At 42.3% G+C, this 17,824-nt stretch overlaps 1 protein-coding gene across 6 annotated transcripts in view; it reads left to right on the top strand.

Moving 5' to 3' along the window:
• Positions 1–17,824, top strand: part of lypd6 (LY6/PLAUR domain containing 6) — a 255,130-nt gene that overhangs the window by 201,159 nt on the left and 36,147 nt on the right. For all 6 annotated transcript variants that reach the window (XM_041201262.1, XM_041201264.1, XM_041201265.1 and 3 more), the window contains one exon: positions 14,148–14,329. In XM_041201262.1, the coding sequence (XP_041057196.1) occupies positions 14,212–14,329 (118 nt within the window). In that variant the 5' untranslated portion in view covers positions 14,148–14,211. The remainder of the gene's footprint in view (positions 1–14,147; positions 14,330–17,824) is intronic.

The raw sequence follows: 17,824 nt of genomic DNA, 5'->3' as shown, positions 1-17,824 counted from the left end.
TACTTCTCCAGTTTCTGCTCATAATTTACATTTCTGACACTTTCTTCCAATGTCATGAAATATTTCTGAAAACTGGCATTTTCAACAATAACTATAGTCAATTATGTTGATGTTTGCTCTGGAATTCTTGCCCTCAACCGGTCTGCCTCTCCACATTCTTCTCCTCCATTGGAACCCTTTATAAAACCCACATCTTTTGACCAAACATTTGGTCACTCTTCCTAATTACTTATCTCTTGTCTCGGCAATCAATTTTGGCTGATCATACCTTTTTTGATGTGCCTTGGGACACATTAGCAACAAATTATATTTAAATAGTGGCTTTAATGTACAATTTAAAACTGGAGTAAGAACAGCAATAATGGAGACTAATTCAAGTGTTTAACGCAGCAGCGGACAGGGTACAGACTGTATCCAAACAGCCCGTGCTTGCAAAACTCAAAACACACTGTTCAACATTAGATGTGATTCCATGATTGGACAACGTTTGCTAAATAATCCTCAGTGTGCTAAGAATAACGCTGCAACCAATTTAAGATTGTCAGTCGGACTCCCAGTGTGGCGCATTTGCTTGCACTGGAAGCTACATAAATGAATACACAGGACCTGTTCTTTGCAGACAGAATGAACATGTAAATTGCGCCTGTTTCAGCTAAACAAAATAAGTGACTGCCATTCACTGACTTATTCCCCAGGCCAATGCCTTGACCAATCAGGGTCAAGCTGCCAGGTTTAAACTTCAAACAATGCTTGGCAGTTAAATGTTAGTCGCCATCACTCGTGCATTCTCCATGGCAATGCCACTTGCCAACCAATCAGCTCCCTTCACATACAGTATAAATTGTTGTTTTCCCCTTATGTTGGTATTTTTGCAACTGTCCTGATGATTGCAAGATGTAAAGCTTGGACCTCCTTTTAAAGCAATACAAAAGTAGAATTACTCAATATATGATATAAAATGTTTCTGACTGAAGTTCTGAACAACAAAAAAAAATTATATAAGCGATAATTACCTTATGCACAAATTCACCTTTTGTAAATTAAATGGAGTCTGGATGGAGCAGATAGGGAAAAATGTTCCCACTGGTGGAAGGATCGAGAACAGTAGGGCACAGATTTAAGGTACTTGGCAAAAGAAGCAATGGAGACATCTTTTTCACACAGCAAGTGGTTAGTATCTGGAGTGCGCTGCCTGAGTGTGTGGTGGAGGCAGGCTCAAGTAAGCCATTGAAGAAGGAATTGGATTGTTGTCTGAAAAGGAAAAATGTGCAGGGTTACAGGGAGAAGGCAGAGGAATTACTCATTCGGAAAGCCAGCACAGACACAATGGGCTGAATAGCCTCCTTCTGTGCTGTAATAATTCCGCAAAACATGCTTGTTATTTTAAGTTTAACACAAGCTTTGATGTAATACTCTGTCACCTTTTGAAGAGATAAGGTAAACCCAGTAGCTAAAAGCAATTACTTGACAGGGTTTGCTGTTTGTTTCCTTGGCATGTTTTCAAACGTTTATCTAGACCTCCAGGCAAAGATATACTTTCTGAGGTATGGCAGGTTGGGCCTCACCCATCAGGATGATTTAAGGTGCAAAAACCAAAATAATCTGAAAAAAGTAATCTAGGAACTACCCAAAAATGTAACCCTGCACACTTTTTGTTGGCATTGTGTAGTAATAAATCATCTGATATTTTGCAATGTCACTTTTTTATGATTGTAATTTCTGAATAGTCCTTTCACAGACTGTTTGTTTGAAATACTTTTTTTAATAATAAAAGAATATATGCATACCATTTGAACCTGTTACTTGTGACAAAGCATACTATAAAACGCACCTTTCCCCTCAGTAATTCTTAATTCAGCGATGTGACAATAGCTTGATAATTTCAATAATAATGTAGTATCGCCCTGAGATTGGAAATTCGGTTGCTTAAAAAGGAGAGGTAATACCTTGAGAGCCCACAGGCTCCTTGTTTATGTTTTTAAGGACCATTTTTGTGAGGATGTACTGCTCTATCGTTTTCAAAATCAAATAAAGATATGGAAGGGTGGGATCCTTATATGACTTACTTAGAATGGTATTGAGTAATTCGTGTACATACTTGTCATGTAGTGCACCAGAGAACACCATAAACGCCTATTAACATTAGATATGCCTGCCTGGTTGCTTTGAAATGGTAATGATAGCAAAGCAGGTACCTCAGGGAGCCCATAATTCCTTTACCCAGCCTAAGTAACCTGAATATGGCTGTCTCGTGGTAAATTATTGTTATTAGTGATCAAGAGGAGGGCATGCCAGGATTTAAATTTATCTGATAGCACTACTTGAAAACACAAATCGCATTCTATTTTGCCTTACCCCTGACTGGAGAATGCTGAATGACATACCGCATCCTGTGCTGTGTGTACATGATATGCTATCCTTGATCAACCAAAACCTCATTAGGGAAATGATTGCTTATTAATAACAGTATTATCTGGATATGACAGAGTTTTCTACGCTCCTGATATTGATTTTTTTTTTCAATGCTTGGAAGCAGACATCAGAATTGGGTTTTTGTCCTTGTCTATTATGCACAGGAAAATACTATGAAGGTTTGAAATAATATGCCTATTGATGGTCTCAGATATTAAAACTCCTTTTGTTATTATTACATTTCAGTGGCTTTCCTGCATTTCCTGAAACAAGGAGTGGAGGAGAGAAATTTCAATGCTGTGACTGGGGGCAGGCAATGGATCACAGTGGAGTGTTTATGCCTCAGTTTGTGTCATTTAGAGCAATTTTAACTTTACCCTCCCTGCAAAACTAGGTGAGTGGGAAATAAATTACCCTCAGGAATGCCACTCAAATCCCCACTGATCACCTTTTCTCCCCTCTGGCTTCTTCAGACAGCCAAGCCACCCTCCCAGCCCTGGCAGCATAGGTTAAGTATAGAGATTGTGCTGTGGTGATGTTGTTTGGCCCCAGCTAAGATTTTACCTTGACTTGAATGAGTAAGGTGCTGCAACTTTCCTGTCAGGCTGAAGAGAGCTGGGATCTTTGAGGGAAATGAGAAGGCTCAAACTGTTCTGTGTTTTACCTTCCATTGCGTGGTCACAGGGAGAGGAAGAGGGCTCCACTGGGCCCCAGAATGAAAGCCGGAGCCTCTCCTGCCCCAAACTGCCATGGCCCCTTTTGCCAGCTGTAACGGTGCTAAGATCTCGCACTTTATTTTTATGAAAAACACACACACACACAAACACACACACACACACACACACACACACACACACACACAAACACGTATACCTTCATGCCTAATACCTAAAATTTTAATGTAGAAGCAAAAAACTGCGGATGCTGGAAATCCAAAACAAAAACAAAAATACCTGGAAAAACTCAGCAGGTCTGGCAGCGTCTGCGGAGAGGAACACAGTTAACGTTTCGAGTCCAAATGACTCTTCAGCAGAACTAAGGAAAAATAGAAAAGAGGTGAAATATAAGCTGGTTTAAGGGGGACGGTGGGACAAATAGAGCTGGATAGAGGGCCAGTGATAGGTGGAGATAACCAAAAGATGTCACAGACAAAAGGACAAAGAGGTGTTCAAGGTGGTGATATTATCTAAGGAATGTGCTAATTAAGGGTAGAAAGTAAGACAAGCCAGGTACAGATAGTTCTATTGGGGGTAGGGTGGGGTGAAGGAATCAAAAAAGGCTAAAAGGTAGAGATAAAACAATGGATGGAAATACATTTAAAAATAATGGAAATAGGTGGGAAAAGAAAAATCTATATAATTATTGGGAAAAAAAGGGGGATCGGAAAGGGAGTGGGGATGGAGGAGAGAGTTCATGATCTAAAATTGTTGAACTCAATATTCAGTTTGGAAGGCTGTAAAGTACCTAGTCGGAAGATGAGGTGCTGTTCCTCCAATTTGCGTTGGGCTTCACTGGAACAATGCAGCAAGCCAAGGACGGACATGTGGGCAAGAGAGCAGGGTGGAGTGTTGAAATGGAAAGCGACAGGGAGCTCTGGGTCATGCTTGCGGACAGACCGAAGGTGTTCTGCAAAGCAGTCACCCAGTCTGCGTTTGGTCTCTCCAATGTAGAGGAAACCGCATAGGGAACAACGAATGCAATAGACTAAATTGAGGGAAGTGCAAGTGAAATTCTGCTTCACTTGAAAGGAGTGTTTGGGCCTTTGGACGATGAGGAGAGTGGAAGTAAAGGGGCAGGTATAGAGATTCTGCGGTTGCATGGCAAGGTGCTGTGGGAGGAGGTTGAGGTGTAGGGAGTGATGGAGGAGTGGACCAGTGTGTCCCGGAGGGAACGATCCCTGCGGAATGCTGCCGGGTGGGTGAAGGGAAGATGTGTTTGTTGGTGGCATGCTGGAGTTGGCAGAAATGGCGGAGGATGATCCTTTGAATGAGAAGGCTGTTGGGGTGATAAGTGAGGACAAGGGGGACCCTATCATGTTTCTGGGAGGGAGAAGGCATGAGGGCGGATGCGCGGGAGATGGGCTGGACACAGTTGCGGGTCCTGTTAACCACCGTGGGTGGAAAACCTCGGTAAAGGAAGAAGGAAGACATGTCAGAGGAACTGTTTTTGAAAGTGGCATCATCAGAACAGATGCAACGGAGGCGAAGGAACTGAGAGAATGGGATGGAGTCCTTACAGGAAGCGGGGTGTGAGGAGCTGTAGTCGAGGTAGCTGTGGGAGTCGGTAGGCTTGTAATGGATATTGGTGGACAGTCTATCACTAGGAATTGAGACAGAGAGATCAAGGAAGGGAAGGGAAGTTTCAGAGATGGACCATGTGAAAGTGATGGAGGGGTGGAGACTGGAAGCAAAATTAATAAATTTTTCCAGGTCCAGACGAGAGCATGAAGCAGCACTGAAGTAATCGTCGATGTACCGGAGAAAAACTGGACAATATTCTTTTAAAATGACTGAAGCCATGACTGGCTCTGATCATCAAAGAGTAGGAGCTAATCTGACAGTATTTGTGCCACGTTATCTCTGAAGAGACATGTGGGCTGCAGAGACTAAATTCAAAGGGAATTATACAAAACATTTCATAAGCCAGGCCTGGCCACTAGTCTGCTAGGACAAAGAACCCTGCAACCTTCCTTTCAAATTCTTAATGGCTGATTAACAATCTCAGGAACTCAGACAAAGGAATGTATGCCCTTTGTCAAACCCAAAGAAGAGAGGTGGGAGTCATGTGACATGACCACCCCTCACTTCCCCCCCTGCCCCAACAGCTGGGAGAACCAGTTATATTGTCTTGCTGTACTGCAAATCAGCCTGCCACCTTCCATCTACCAAGCAACAGCACGGAAAAGGGCACAAAAGCACAAAACCTCTGTCCAGGTTTGAATGCCTGCATTGCATCTATATTGTTTCTACTGGGACTATCATCGCCTACAAGACTAATTAATCTCTCTGTGCCTATCTTTTTGTAGAAGTCACCTCTTCTGGTAAAGTGAATTATCTAGCATTGGTTTTTCATCCTGCTAACCTCTGTGAAGGAATACTTTGGACTTTGGAATAAGACCACCGAGTCACAGGAGGTTTGTTATAAAACTAAATTAAACATTTATAAATACAAAGACTATAAACACAAACATACGTCAACAAAATTACTACTATAATAACTACAAAAATCCCCTAATTAATCTGACTCTTAGTTACACCCTCAGTAAGACAACAGTAAATCTCATAAATTTAAATAGACACCTGGCAGAGGACACCCTGGACAGTCACATTCAAACTGAGTTTCTTTCAACTCTGGGTCCTTGCAGACAGATTTGAGGTTTACAAGCTGGAGGTTTCTCACACTTGTTGAATCTTAAAATGCCTCCAGCTTACACACAGTCACCTTCTCCTTTTATATGTAACTTTCTCTTTGAATTTAAATTTTCCATTGTATCACCAGGCTTTTAACTTTATCTCTTCTCACAATAACACCCATTCATCCCACCAGTTTAATAGGAAGCTGAAAAAATAAACACATTGCTTGGTGTCTTCTAGCTAGGTATAAGATTTCCCCCACAGTCTTTCTTTTAACAAATGCAAATTTACACTTTCCCTTCTACCCTCCTTACGTTTACCTAATTAACATCACTAAACTCTAAACTACTATACATCAAAGCAACCAGACTAGCTGGCTTTAATCCAATTAAGACACACATGGGCCTGCATTTTTCAGGTGGCGGGTGGGCTCAGCGGGAGTGAGTGGGGGTGGGCACGGAGCTGATCGCTGCCCACAATCGGCTCCGCGCGCTGCCATTTTACATGGGTGTGCCAATTAAGGCCCGACCAGGGTAAGATGCGAGCGGTAGCGCTCAGCACTACCTGTGCAGGTGGGTGGAGGAGAGAGAGTTGGGGCCAGCGCTCTTTCCCGTATGCTACCGAAAATATTAAATACATGGAGTAAAAACTTATTTAAACGTGTCCCCTCTTGTGACTACATGAGATAGGACATGTTTTTATATGTAGGAAATTTTTTAACTTAATGAAAGCCTTAGGAAACCTCATCCTGTTCGCTGATCCTTAAAAACGCACAGGCCGCTTGGCCTTTTTGCCTGCCCTCCAGCCTTAAGGTTGGTCAGGCAGCATTAATAATTAGCTTAATCACTTTAATGACCTTAATAGGCCTTTTACATGCTGGCGGGCATGCAGCCAACTCCAACGTGTGCCTGCTGAATGAAACATCGCAAGACAGCTCGATAACGTTGGGACACATGCCCGATGTCATCGCGCATCATTTTACATGTTGGGCCCGCCCCCACATGCCAACTGAAAAATCCTGCCCTTCGACAGAGTCGTTTCAAGTTTCCTCTGGGATTTGAATTTTCAATAACATTATATCTTCTTGACACCGACCCTGCCCTCTTGTACACATAGGGCGGAGTTTTACAGCCCTGTTGTGGTGGGGGTGGAGCTGGAAAATATGGCGAGTCGTTCAGAAGGCCAATGACTTTGGCGGGATTGGAAAATCCCGCCAGTGGGAGGGACTGTAAAATTCCAACACACTCACTCTAAATAGTTTTCAGGAGTGGAAACCATGGTTGACTTTGGTTTTATTATCCTCCTCTTAGCCTATACTCATTATTTCAGTGGGAGCAGGTTTTACATTAAGTGAGTCCTCTTGAGGTAATTTGCACACTTTGAAAAATGTTTGGCTTTGCTGTCTTAGTTGCTGATGTGTCATTCACTTTAATTGCCTTCATACATAAACATCCAGAAAATGACCCAAATGCATGTATGGAACAGTTTGGTTTAATGAGACTTTGCTGGTGTTTTCTCACGTTCTATTCTAATTTAGTTGACCCTTGTAGCAAAAGAATAACTTGTTATATTTCTGAATCTATTAGCAATTAACTTGGGTTCCCAATAAGTGAAGACCTGGCAGGTTCCCAAGGACATTGAGGTGTACTTTGAGGGGGAGGGGAGACTGTTTAGCACATCAAGTGATGCATCATGGATAACCGTGATCAGAGGGATTTTGTTCCATCACTTTCAGGAGGCGAGGAGAAAATACCCTCACTTTTTCCTGAAGTTGGTCACAGCTTTATTTTTTTCTCCTCTTTGGCCTCTTCCCAGGAATTAGTGTCACTCACGATTTAGGTGGATGGTATAGAAGATTTCACTGTCTTAAGGGATGTTCTCCCCTTGGCTTTCCTTCTGTGTTTAGGGTTAATTTTCCAGCTCTGCTTCCCTGCCGGCAGGGTGGCGCATATCAGACCACATTCAACTGGCGGCTGTGCATGACTTCCCAGACATGCATTGAAATGGTCAGAAAACCCTGTACAGCAGTAAACCCAAATTTCTGCTTCAAGCAGCCAACCTCATTGGCAAGAGTGCAAAGCTGAAAATAAAATTGCTGCTGGAGGTTAAAACAGGTTAACTGCTTGAAAGCCTTAACATCGATGGAGCAGGGTACGGTCACAAACTGCATTGTAAACAGGAGCTCTGACTAGGCATTCCTGAAAATACCAATATATAAGAAATTCATCTTATGTCATTGACAAACACCAAATACATATTGTAAATGATTTGGACTTTTCAAAATACTGTTATTTCAGTACTGTTGTCAGCTATTGTTGTAGCAGCAAAATTTTGAAATGTCCGAATGGTTTATGATATGCAGTTTGTTTGACAGGAGAACAAAGTCATGTCAGCCAAATAAGTCTGAACACGAAACCAACACAGGTTCTGTTCCAGTTGATAATATTGTTGGCTGCAGGCCACTTCTCAGTCACTCCCAGCCACATGGAATTCCAGGTCCAAGCACAACATTGCCATAAAAGACATTTAGCCAAGCTAATTTCTCACTAAGACAATATCTATCAGGAGACCACTGCACCATATTTACATTTGGTTTAACAATGTGGCTGTGAATTGGTGCTCCCACGCACCTTATCTTCTGAACCTGAACTCTTGCTTTTTCTCTGCACACTGTGGGAACAAAAACGCTCCTTTGTACTATCACAGAGTCAAGTTCTGGTTGTTCTGAGGTTGTATTTTAGAGTTATATTGTACGTTTTTCAACCTTATTACATGATGTACGAAGAAAGAGTTCCTTGTAGTCACCAGCAGTTATGCTTTAATAAAATAATGGTTATTAACCGTTTTATGTGAATGCCATCATGTACCAAGAATAATGGAACACAGTTGCCAAAGAGATCTGCATTGTCAGCGCATGTTACAACAAAAACTATTCAAATACAGTATTTAAACAGTGAACACATCAAACAACAACACATCATCAGTGATTCTAAGATTTTAATCTTACCTTTAGTTTCAATGATAAACTTCTGAAACTGTTCCATAGCTTTTACATTATGTGAACAGCTCTATTAGAAGACAATCATTTAATAACCCCTTAGTTCTCTATGTAATCATCCCCTAGTACCTGTCATTTTCCATATAATTACCTTCAGATATATATTATTCTTTATGCTGTCACTGCAGGCTACCTCCATACAATCCATATTCTCCATACAATTGCATCCGGCATCCATTATTCTGCATCTAATCAGTCCATTATTCTTTGTGTAGTACCAATTTTGTTTTTAATCCAATTAATGATGCTTAGAGGAGCATTTCTTCTATGCTTTAGATTAACAAACTTATATGAAGTTTGCATTCACAACATTGCCCATCTGACATTGTTATTGTTCATCTTTCACTGCTGAAGAAAACAGCTGGAATGTCCATCTCATTTTCCTGTAGTCCTTGGGTGATTGAGATTTATTTTTGTTTGTAATGAAGGCCCACAGATTGAACAGTACCCTGGATTCACCTGGTTGGGAATTTTGATTTTTCAAGTGCAACAATCCTCAGCTGGTATTTATGTTCAGCATTACATATCCTACATTATGAACAGTGATCATACTACAAAAGTACTTCACTGGCTGTAAATCACTGAGAAAATTCTGAAATCATGAACATTCAAGTTGTCTTCTTCCTTTAATACAGAGCTTCACAGACATCAGGGAAGATTTGTGATAGAAGCTGCAATTGTGTATGCAGATTCATTGGCCATAATTTTCCAACCCCTCCTGCCAGCGGAATCTTCCAGTGCCGCCAAAGTCAATGGATGTCTGAATGGCTTGCCACATCCACCATGGAGGAGCTCACTGAAGTTTTTCGATGTGCTTTCTTACCTTATGCAAGTTGTTCCCACTCTTGATGTCTATGCTTCAGAGTTGCTTTAATCAATAGTTCTATTGCTTTGACTGACATCCATAGCATTGCTTCCCTGTTGACAATACGCCTTAAAAGGTCATCTTTGGGACTCACTATCAGCCATTGCACCACATGACTTGACCACCTGTGCCTTATTGATCACACCATCTTTGCTTGGCATATGTTTTCTTAAGAATGTCGATATCTGGAATCTTGTCTTGTCAAAGCAAAATGCTGCAGATTTTGGAAATCTGGAATGAAAACAGAAAATGCTGGAAAGGCCTAAGGGGTCTGACATCATCTGTGGAGGGAGAAACAGAGATAATGTTTCAGATTGGTGTTCTGATGAGAGATCAACGACCTAAAACATTAACACAAACAGAATTACCTGGAAAAACTCAGCAGGTCTGGCAGCATCGGCGGAGAAGAGAAGAGTTGACGTTTCGAGTCCTCATGACCCTTCGACAGAACTGTCAAGTTCTGTGGAAGGGTCATGAGGACTCAAAACGTCAGCTCTTCTTCTCCGCCGATGCTGCCAGACCTGCTGAGTTTTTCCAGGTAATTCTGTTTGTGTTTTGGATTTTCAGCATCTGCAGTTTTTTTGTTTTTAGACCTAAAACATTAACTCTGTTTCTTTCTCTCTGCCGAGCATTTCCTCTTTTCATTTGCCTTGCCATCTGATCTTGAGTAGTTGTCTGAGGGCTTAGCTGAAAAGTGATTCCATTTCTTAATGTGATGTGAATATGTTGCCCAGGTTTCACAGGCATAAAGCAAGGTCATCAGAACAGCTACAGTCTACTTCATGCTTGCTCTATAGGGCAGATTTCCGACAGCCAGCAGCAACACAGAAGTAATGGCCGGGATTTTCCAGCCTCGCCGCAGTGAGCTCCTCCATGGTGGATGTGGCAAGCCATTCAGACATCCGTTGACTTTGGCGGCACTGGAAGATTCCGCTGGCAGGAGGGGTTGGAAAATTATGGCCAATGAATCTGCATACACAATTGCAGCTTCTATCACAAATCTTCCCTGATGTCTGTGAAGCTCTGTATTAAAGGAAGAAGACAACTTGAATGTTCATGATTTCAGAATTTTCTCAGTGATTTACAGCCAGTGAAGTACTTTTGTAGTATGATCACTGTTCATAATGTAGGATATGTAATGCCAATTTGCATTTAGTGAGGCTGCAAATGGTAGCAATGAAACCAATGACTAGATCACTTTTTTTTTAAGGTATTGGTTGAGGAAGAGATGTTGGCCAGGACATCAGGAGATCTCCCCTGCTCCCCTTCAGATTGTACCATGGGAACTTTTACACCCCCCTGAGATGGCATTCAGGGCCTTAATTTAAGGTCTCATCTGAAAAATGGCATGTGCAACAGAGCTGCACTGCCTGAAGTGCCAGCATAGAACATGAGCTCAAATTTCTGAAGCAGCTTAAACCATGACCTTCTAATTCAGAATAACTACGTTGCTCCACTCTACAGGCAGATGTCCATTCTCAGCTTATTTCTGACCAAAACAAATGGGCTGCAATTTAGGAGAGAGAAACATTCCTTGGGTTGGTACAAGCACTGTATCTGCTTTAACTCTTTGAGTCAACCAAATAAACTAAATTAACAAAATGAGGGATAAAGTAAACACAGCCTCTAAGTTAGGGTAGGTGCAAAACCAAAGACAAAGTTTAAAGGAAACTCACAAACATCAAACCAAAATGTGATTAAGAGGGTCCATAAAGCACCCCAATCCCCGGGGTGTCCACCGGGCATGGAAGGCCTCGATGGTGCCGGCAGACACCGCATCCTCCCTCTCCAGGGACACCCAGGTGCGAATGTAGCTACGGAAGAGGGGCAGGCAGTCTGATTAGATGACCCCCTCGATCACCCGCTGCATGGACATGTTAATGGCTAACTTGGCCAGGAGCAGGTCCTCCTCCTCCCTCCCGGCCCCCCTCTGCACTGGGTGCCCGTGCTTTACTTATATTGCATGGCTGTGCTGAGGTGAATCAGGAGGGGTCAGGGGTTGGCGGAATGGAAAACAATTGGGATGGGGTGAGCAGTGGATGACTGTGTGCCCCAGCTTTAATGAGGAACTAGGTGAAACTCCCCTGATCCTCTTGGCTCTATGTTAAGCTTTTTTCTAAAAAAAAATAGCTCTTTGGTGGCAGTCTCCAATGGTCCCCTTTACGGATGATTGGTTAGGCCTCATGTAGATCAGGTAAGCCTGAACACAGAAGGCCTGGCATTGGCTGCATTCAGGGCAAACCAATTTCTTATATGGACCGTAAAACTGGCATGTAAACCCACATTAGCATATTCAAGGTACCTAATCCCCTTATAAAATGGTCACTAAGGGCACCTTTACATTGCCAAAAACATTAAGGTATCAGACACATTTCGAAAGCTGCTTGGCCATGGGAAGTTGGCCCCTTAATTTGGATCTTCATCTATCTTATGCCAAATGGGTGTAATATGATACAACTTCACTTCTGGGATATCTGTCCATAAAACACTGGTGTTGTCACAAATTAATAGCAAATTGTATGTTCTAACACAGTCAGGATTGTATAAAAGCCAATAAGAGGTATTTGGACTCAGTTGGAAATACTTTCGCCTCTGACTCAGAAGGTTATAGGTTCAAGTCCCACACCAGAATCTTAATCACATAATCTAGATTGACACTCCAGTGCAGCACTGAGGGAGTGCCTCATTTTCAGTGATGCTATCTTTCAAATGAGATGTTAAATCCAGGCACCATCTGCCTTTCATGTGAATAATAAAGATCCCACGGCTCTATTCAAAGGAAAACAGGGAGTTTGCTTGGTGGCCTAGTCAATGTTCCTCAATTGATGAAAACCATAATTTATTTAATTGCTGTGGCTGCAGGCTGCAGCATTAACCTAACAGCAGCCACAGCACTCCAAAATAATTCATTACACAAGATGACTTGATCATATAATAAATTGCAATGTAAATACATGTATTTCTTATTGCTGTTTTAATTGATTGTCATAAATCTAAGCAGCACCCTAGCTGTATACCTGGCAAGTAATTACACCTGACATTTTGGTGGAAGGTGTACGAACAACTATAGAGGGGTGTAGTTCATTTTCTGTAACATTTTTATTTGATAAAGCTTGAGTTATTGGGTTTTCACACCTGTTACATTGTATGACGATATCAGCAAGTCTTAAAAGTCTTTTTGAAGAAAGTTTTCATTCTCCTTATTCAAATAATTGAATATTCACATCCACTCCTTATCAAATTTGGATTCTACTGGCTTGGCTGTACAAATGGAAGTATGTGATCAGTGGATTTTCACCACACAAGGCATTTTGTTTGAATAATAAATATTGACTTTAGAAACACTTGCAATAGTTTAAAGCAGGATGTATTGTTCGTTCCTGATATGTGCCGTAGTGCTTTCCTCTATCCCTTTTAGTAAGTGGTTGACAAACATAACACACCAAAGCAAAGCACACAGTCTAAGCTTTCCCTCTGACCTGCTAGTAATGTAATCTAACTGCAGACAGGAATGGAACGAATTATAGGGGTCAGTGGTGTGCCTGCATTAAGCCTTGCCCTGCTCACAAAGGGTTTTATAATTTGGGAGAATCGAGCTTTTATTAGGTGCACTGAGCTGGAAGGGAAAATATTTATAATAACGTTCTCCCCCATCAGGAAGCCGAAACCTTTTGTGTCCTCATCTGATGATGGTAAAGAAAACATGTCCCCACGTTAATCATCTCAGACAAATGAGCAATTGTATCCTTTGCTTCATGAATTTGTCAGTTAATTTTATGGGCATGGCGGCAAAGCAAAGGCCGCAGCGTTATAATAGTATAAGCCTGAAGCAGCGGTGGATGAGTAGCTGGGGGAAAGCATGCTGTGGTAGCTCACTGAGGCAAAGGTTCTGCTCGTAAAGGCTAAGTGGATTTGACATTTTCATACCTCAACCAAAAAAATAGAAAATGTAACGAATCAAGTTACTCGAAACCGTACCCTGAGGAAAATTCTGGAAGAGACGAAGCTTTAGAGTTGACCGACAGTTTTTCAACAACTTTCTTTGTTGTTTAGCTGGCGAATCGTGCAGCTGTTTTAGGCTTCTTCCCTTCTCCCCACACCCCCACCCAACCCCCCCTGACCTGACTTGCCGTCTGCCCAACATCCCATCTGCCTTGCTTGACGTGCTGCCAAGGAAAGAGACGTCACTGGCAGAATTGTCAGTCAATTGCCAAAGAGAATCGGCTCGGTGGGTTTGATGTGTGTTTGAATGAAACTGAATCCTTTGTCCTGTGGCTAAAGCAGGGAATCCTCATCTGCTGTGAGATAAATGCCTTAAATATGATTTTTGGTGTCAGGGAGACAGACTGTGAAAACTGTAAGCTTGTCCAAATACATCTCAAACTGCTGAGCAGTTCTTTACTAGCTGTCCTCCTACTATTTGGAGTTGCTCTCAGAAAACTTGCTGCTTTGTTTTTAGGTACTTTCTACCACGGAAGAAGGCATCTCATTGGATATCTGTATGCTCAAGCCCAAGAGCAGCAATGGAAGCCCGGCCTGCATCGGCCTGGGTCCTGCTGCTGAGCCTAATTACTGACTGTCTCAAGCTGGTCCAGCCTCGGGAGTTCACAGTGAAAGATATCATCTACCTCCATCCTTCAAGTAAGAAATGATGAGCAGAATTGCCTTTGTTTTTATCTTGTGACTAATCTTACAGGAGTTGGTGAATAACACAACGGCACTTCAATTTTGAAGGCACAAGTTTTGCCCATTATGTATATTTGATCGAGTAATTGTTATTTTCAGTGCCGTTTACTAACATCTCCAATATATGACTAGATTTAAGTGCACTTGGTATGGGAAACATATGTACTGAAGTATAATTTTGAGCGTGTAATGACGAGCTTAGAGGTGCGTTAGCCTCGGTTAATTGTTTGCAGATAGCAAGGTGTTCTTGTTCATCTTAAACTTGCTTACAAGTCCTTGTTGTTTGGACAAGTTAAATTATTTAGTCGTTCATACTTTAAGAGAGGAGCATGAGCTTTGCTACATTTGAAGTGCTCTTTCTGTTCAGCAGCCTTTGATCATATCATTGATTATAGAACTGATCAAGTTAGTGTGTCAACTTATCTTGGCTATTGAATTATGAGGTGAGAAGGGGACAGCAGCTTCCATTTTGGAAGATTGTAAGTGTTAAGCAGCTTTTTGAAGTCCTTATAGCTGTTTCATTTTTCTATGTTCCACTGACCTCTGCTTTTTGATAATTGTGCTCTTTTTACACATTAGTTCTCCTGAAATGGCAGCACTGTCCCACCTATATTCCCCAGCTCCAGAGATTCCTCACTTTAACATCCTTGTTGCATTCTTGAAAAGTGCAACTTTAAGGGAAGCAGCACTAAGCAAATCCAACTTATCCACAAGAATTGATATATAAACTGGAGTTCCGTACTTTTGGACATTCCTCAAAAGAAAAAAAAAAACATTATGGGCAGAAACTTCGGGTCGGCAAGCGGGAGCGGGGCCTGCTCTCCAACACGCAAAATATCACCGCACATCGTTCAGATCTTCAGTTCAGTGGGCGCGCAGCCGACTCCGCTGTCAAAGACCTGTTAAGGCCATTTAAAAACGAATTGATTGAGCTGCCCCGTCCAACGTTAAGGTTGGCGGCAGGCGAAGAGCCCAGGCGGCCTTCGCATTTATCATGAAACCTCATCCACAGGCGGGACGAGGTTTCATGAAGGTTTTTAAAGTCTTTAATAAAATTTTTTAATAAAATTCATTGACATGTCCCAGCTCAGATGACACTGTCACATGAGGGTTCATGTCTTAAAAAATTTTTTTTTTTTTTTCCTTTATTAAAATTTTCCAAAATCAAAGTAATCTCCCCTGTGCCTCGGAGATTTCTGTGCTCTTTTGCACGCATGCACGAAAGAGCACAGGGCCCCCCCCACCCCCCCCCAACTCGGCCTACTCCCTCCTGCCCACACATGGAGCACCTTAATTGGCCGGCCCAAGTAAATGGCAGCGCGCAGCCGATCGCGGGCGGTGATCAGCTACGCGCCCGCCCGGGCTCGCTCCCATCCAATCCCCTATAAGTTGCAATACTGTACATTCCTAAATGCTATAACTTTAAAAATAAAATAAGTTTATAAACATAAGAGAAATATAAGTGTAAATAATACAACACTCACCACTGATGGTTGTGGAGCTTGTTCACTCAGCTGCATGGTTTTGGAGTGACTGGGTTCCATTGGTGTTCCAACGTCCTGCAGGCAGTGGAAGGCATGCATCATTGGGCCTAGCCAGCTTGTAGGGATCCTTTACCAGAATGGATGACAAGTTTGAGCCAATAGCTGGTGGAGAGAGTTTTTCTGAAGGATGTGGATGGAGGAGAGCAGCCAGGGTGCTAATGGATGTTTTAGGCGTATTTCCAACAGTATTTTTGATGGTCATGAATGTTGGAGGACAGAGGGGCAGCTGAGGGGAATGGAGGTGTTTGTGGCAGTGAGGAAACTGGCTTGCAGGGAAGGTGCTGTTATTGCATCGGTAAAAAGTTTCTGTTTAACCGTTTGTCGCATTCTGACGGGCGTGATTGTGGGGTTAAATCTCCTGAGTTCTGTGTCAGACAGTCACTGGGGATGGCTCATTGGAAAGGGCTGACACTCCCATGTACTGCAACATTGCATCGATCGTGAAGAAGTAAACTAAAATTACAAAGCAGCGCCCTCATCGCCGTGCAGGGGTCTCCGGGGGTGAATTGGGAATGGAACGTCGGATCTCCTCCAGGTCGGTGGCAGGTGAAAGAACTCTGCGAGCTGCAGAGGACTATAGCAGTGTCTGCTACCTGCACCTAGGCCTAGCTGAGGGACAGCAGTGAGAGCAGAAACCACTTTCTGACTGATAAATCTGCCGTTGGTGGTAGTCTAACTGAAGGGACATTGAAAGGTGCCAGGGCCAACCTGGTCGGATGCCCGGATGCCAGTTGGGAGACGTCTGAATCCATCAGGTCAGACCAGTGAACTCCATGGGAATTGCCAGCTCGTTTGTCAAGGTAAATCTCAGACCTTCAACCTAGATATACAGGCTATGAAACAAGAACTCTCTGGCAAATGACGTTATAACAAACATTGCAATGTTAGAAATATACATGTTCCCTATTTGACGTTATAATGGACAACATTGATTGAGTTAACGTTAAGTGAGGAATTACTGAATAAGCCAGCTGTTATCACCTGCTGCCACACTTGACCCCTTCAATTGGGCTTTTAATTCATCATTTGCCATTGGCAGCGTCTCTCCCGTTCTGTCTAATAGGAGACGTATTTCTTTCTGGTGTGACCAGTCTTGTGAACTGTTCACCCGGCCCAATCTCCTGACTGAGTAATAAAGGCACCTGCTAGTAAAATACACCCTTTGAGTTTAAAGAAGCACTTAGTAATGTGAGTCAATCTTGCGCTTGAATTTTGAAGGATAATTCACTAATGTTCTGCCAGAAACACTGAGTCATCCCATTCATTAAGCTATATGAAATGACAAATAGTAAATCGATTGATTTGGTATCCTTTAAATATTAATCTAAATTCCTTCTTTCATTTTCATTGCTACTGAAGAAATTTTTTTGAAAAAAAATGTAAACGTTTCCTTTATGTTTTATAAATGTAGTTCAGGGTCACCTGGGAAACATTTATGGAATGATAGGGTACAGCACACAACCACCTGCGCTAGTTTTATTCAAAAAAACTAGCCAACCCTACCCATTTCCCTGCTCTTTCCCCAAAGCCCTGCAATTTTTTCCAATTCAAGTATTTATCCCATTACCTTTTGGGAAGCTATTAAATCTGCTTTCACCCCTTTGAGTGGGTACATTCCAAATCATCATAACTTGGCCTGTTAAAACAATTCTCATCTCCCCTCTGGTCCTTTTTTGTCAACTGGTTTGAATCTGGGCCCTCTGCTTATCATTCCTCCTGACAGCGGAAACAGTTTATCCCTATCTACGCAAACGAAAACCCCTCCAATTTTGAGAACAAATGCTATTCTTGGCTCAAATTTTCATGCAGGTTATTGCAGAGCTGAGCTCCATTGGCAAGTTTGGAGACAACTTTTCTCCTTATTCATACATACGAATTAGGAGCACGAGTTGGCTATTCTGCCCCT

Source organism: Carcharodon carcharias, chromosome 12 (genome assembly GCF_017639515.1).
Source record: "Carcharodon carcharias isolate sCarCar2 chromosome 12, sCarCar2.pri, whole genome shotgun sequence".
Classification (NCBI taxonomy): Eukaryota; Metazoa; Chordata; class Chondrichthyes; order Lamniformes; family Lamnidae; genus Carcharodon; species Carcharodon carcharias.
Note: the sequence above shows the minus strand (reverse complement) of the source record. Positions and strands in the feature narration are given on the sequence as shown.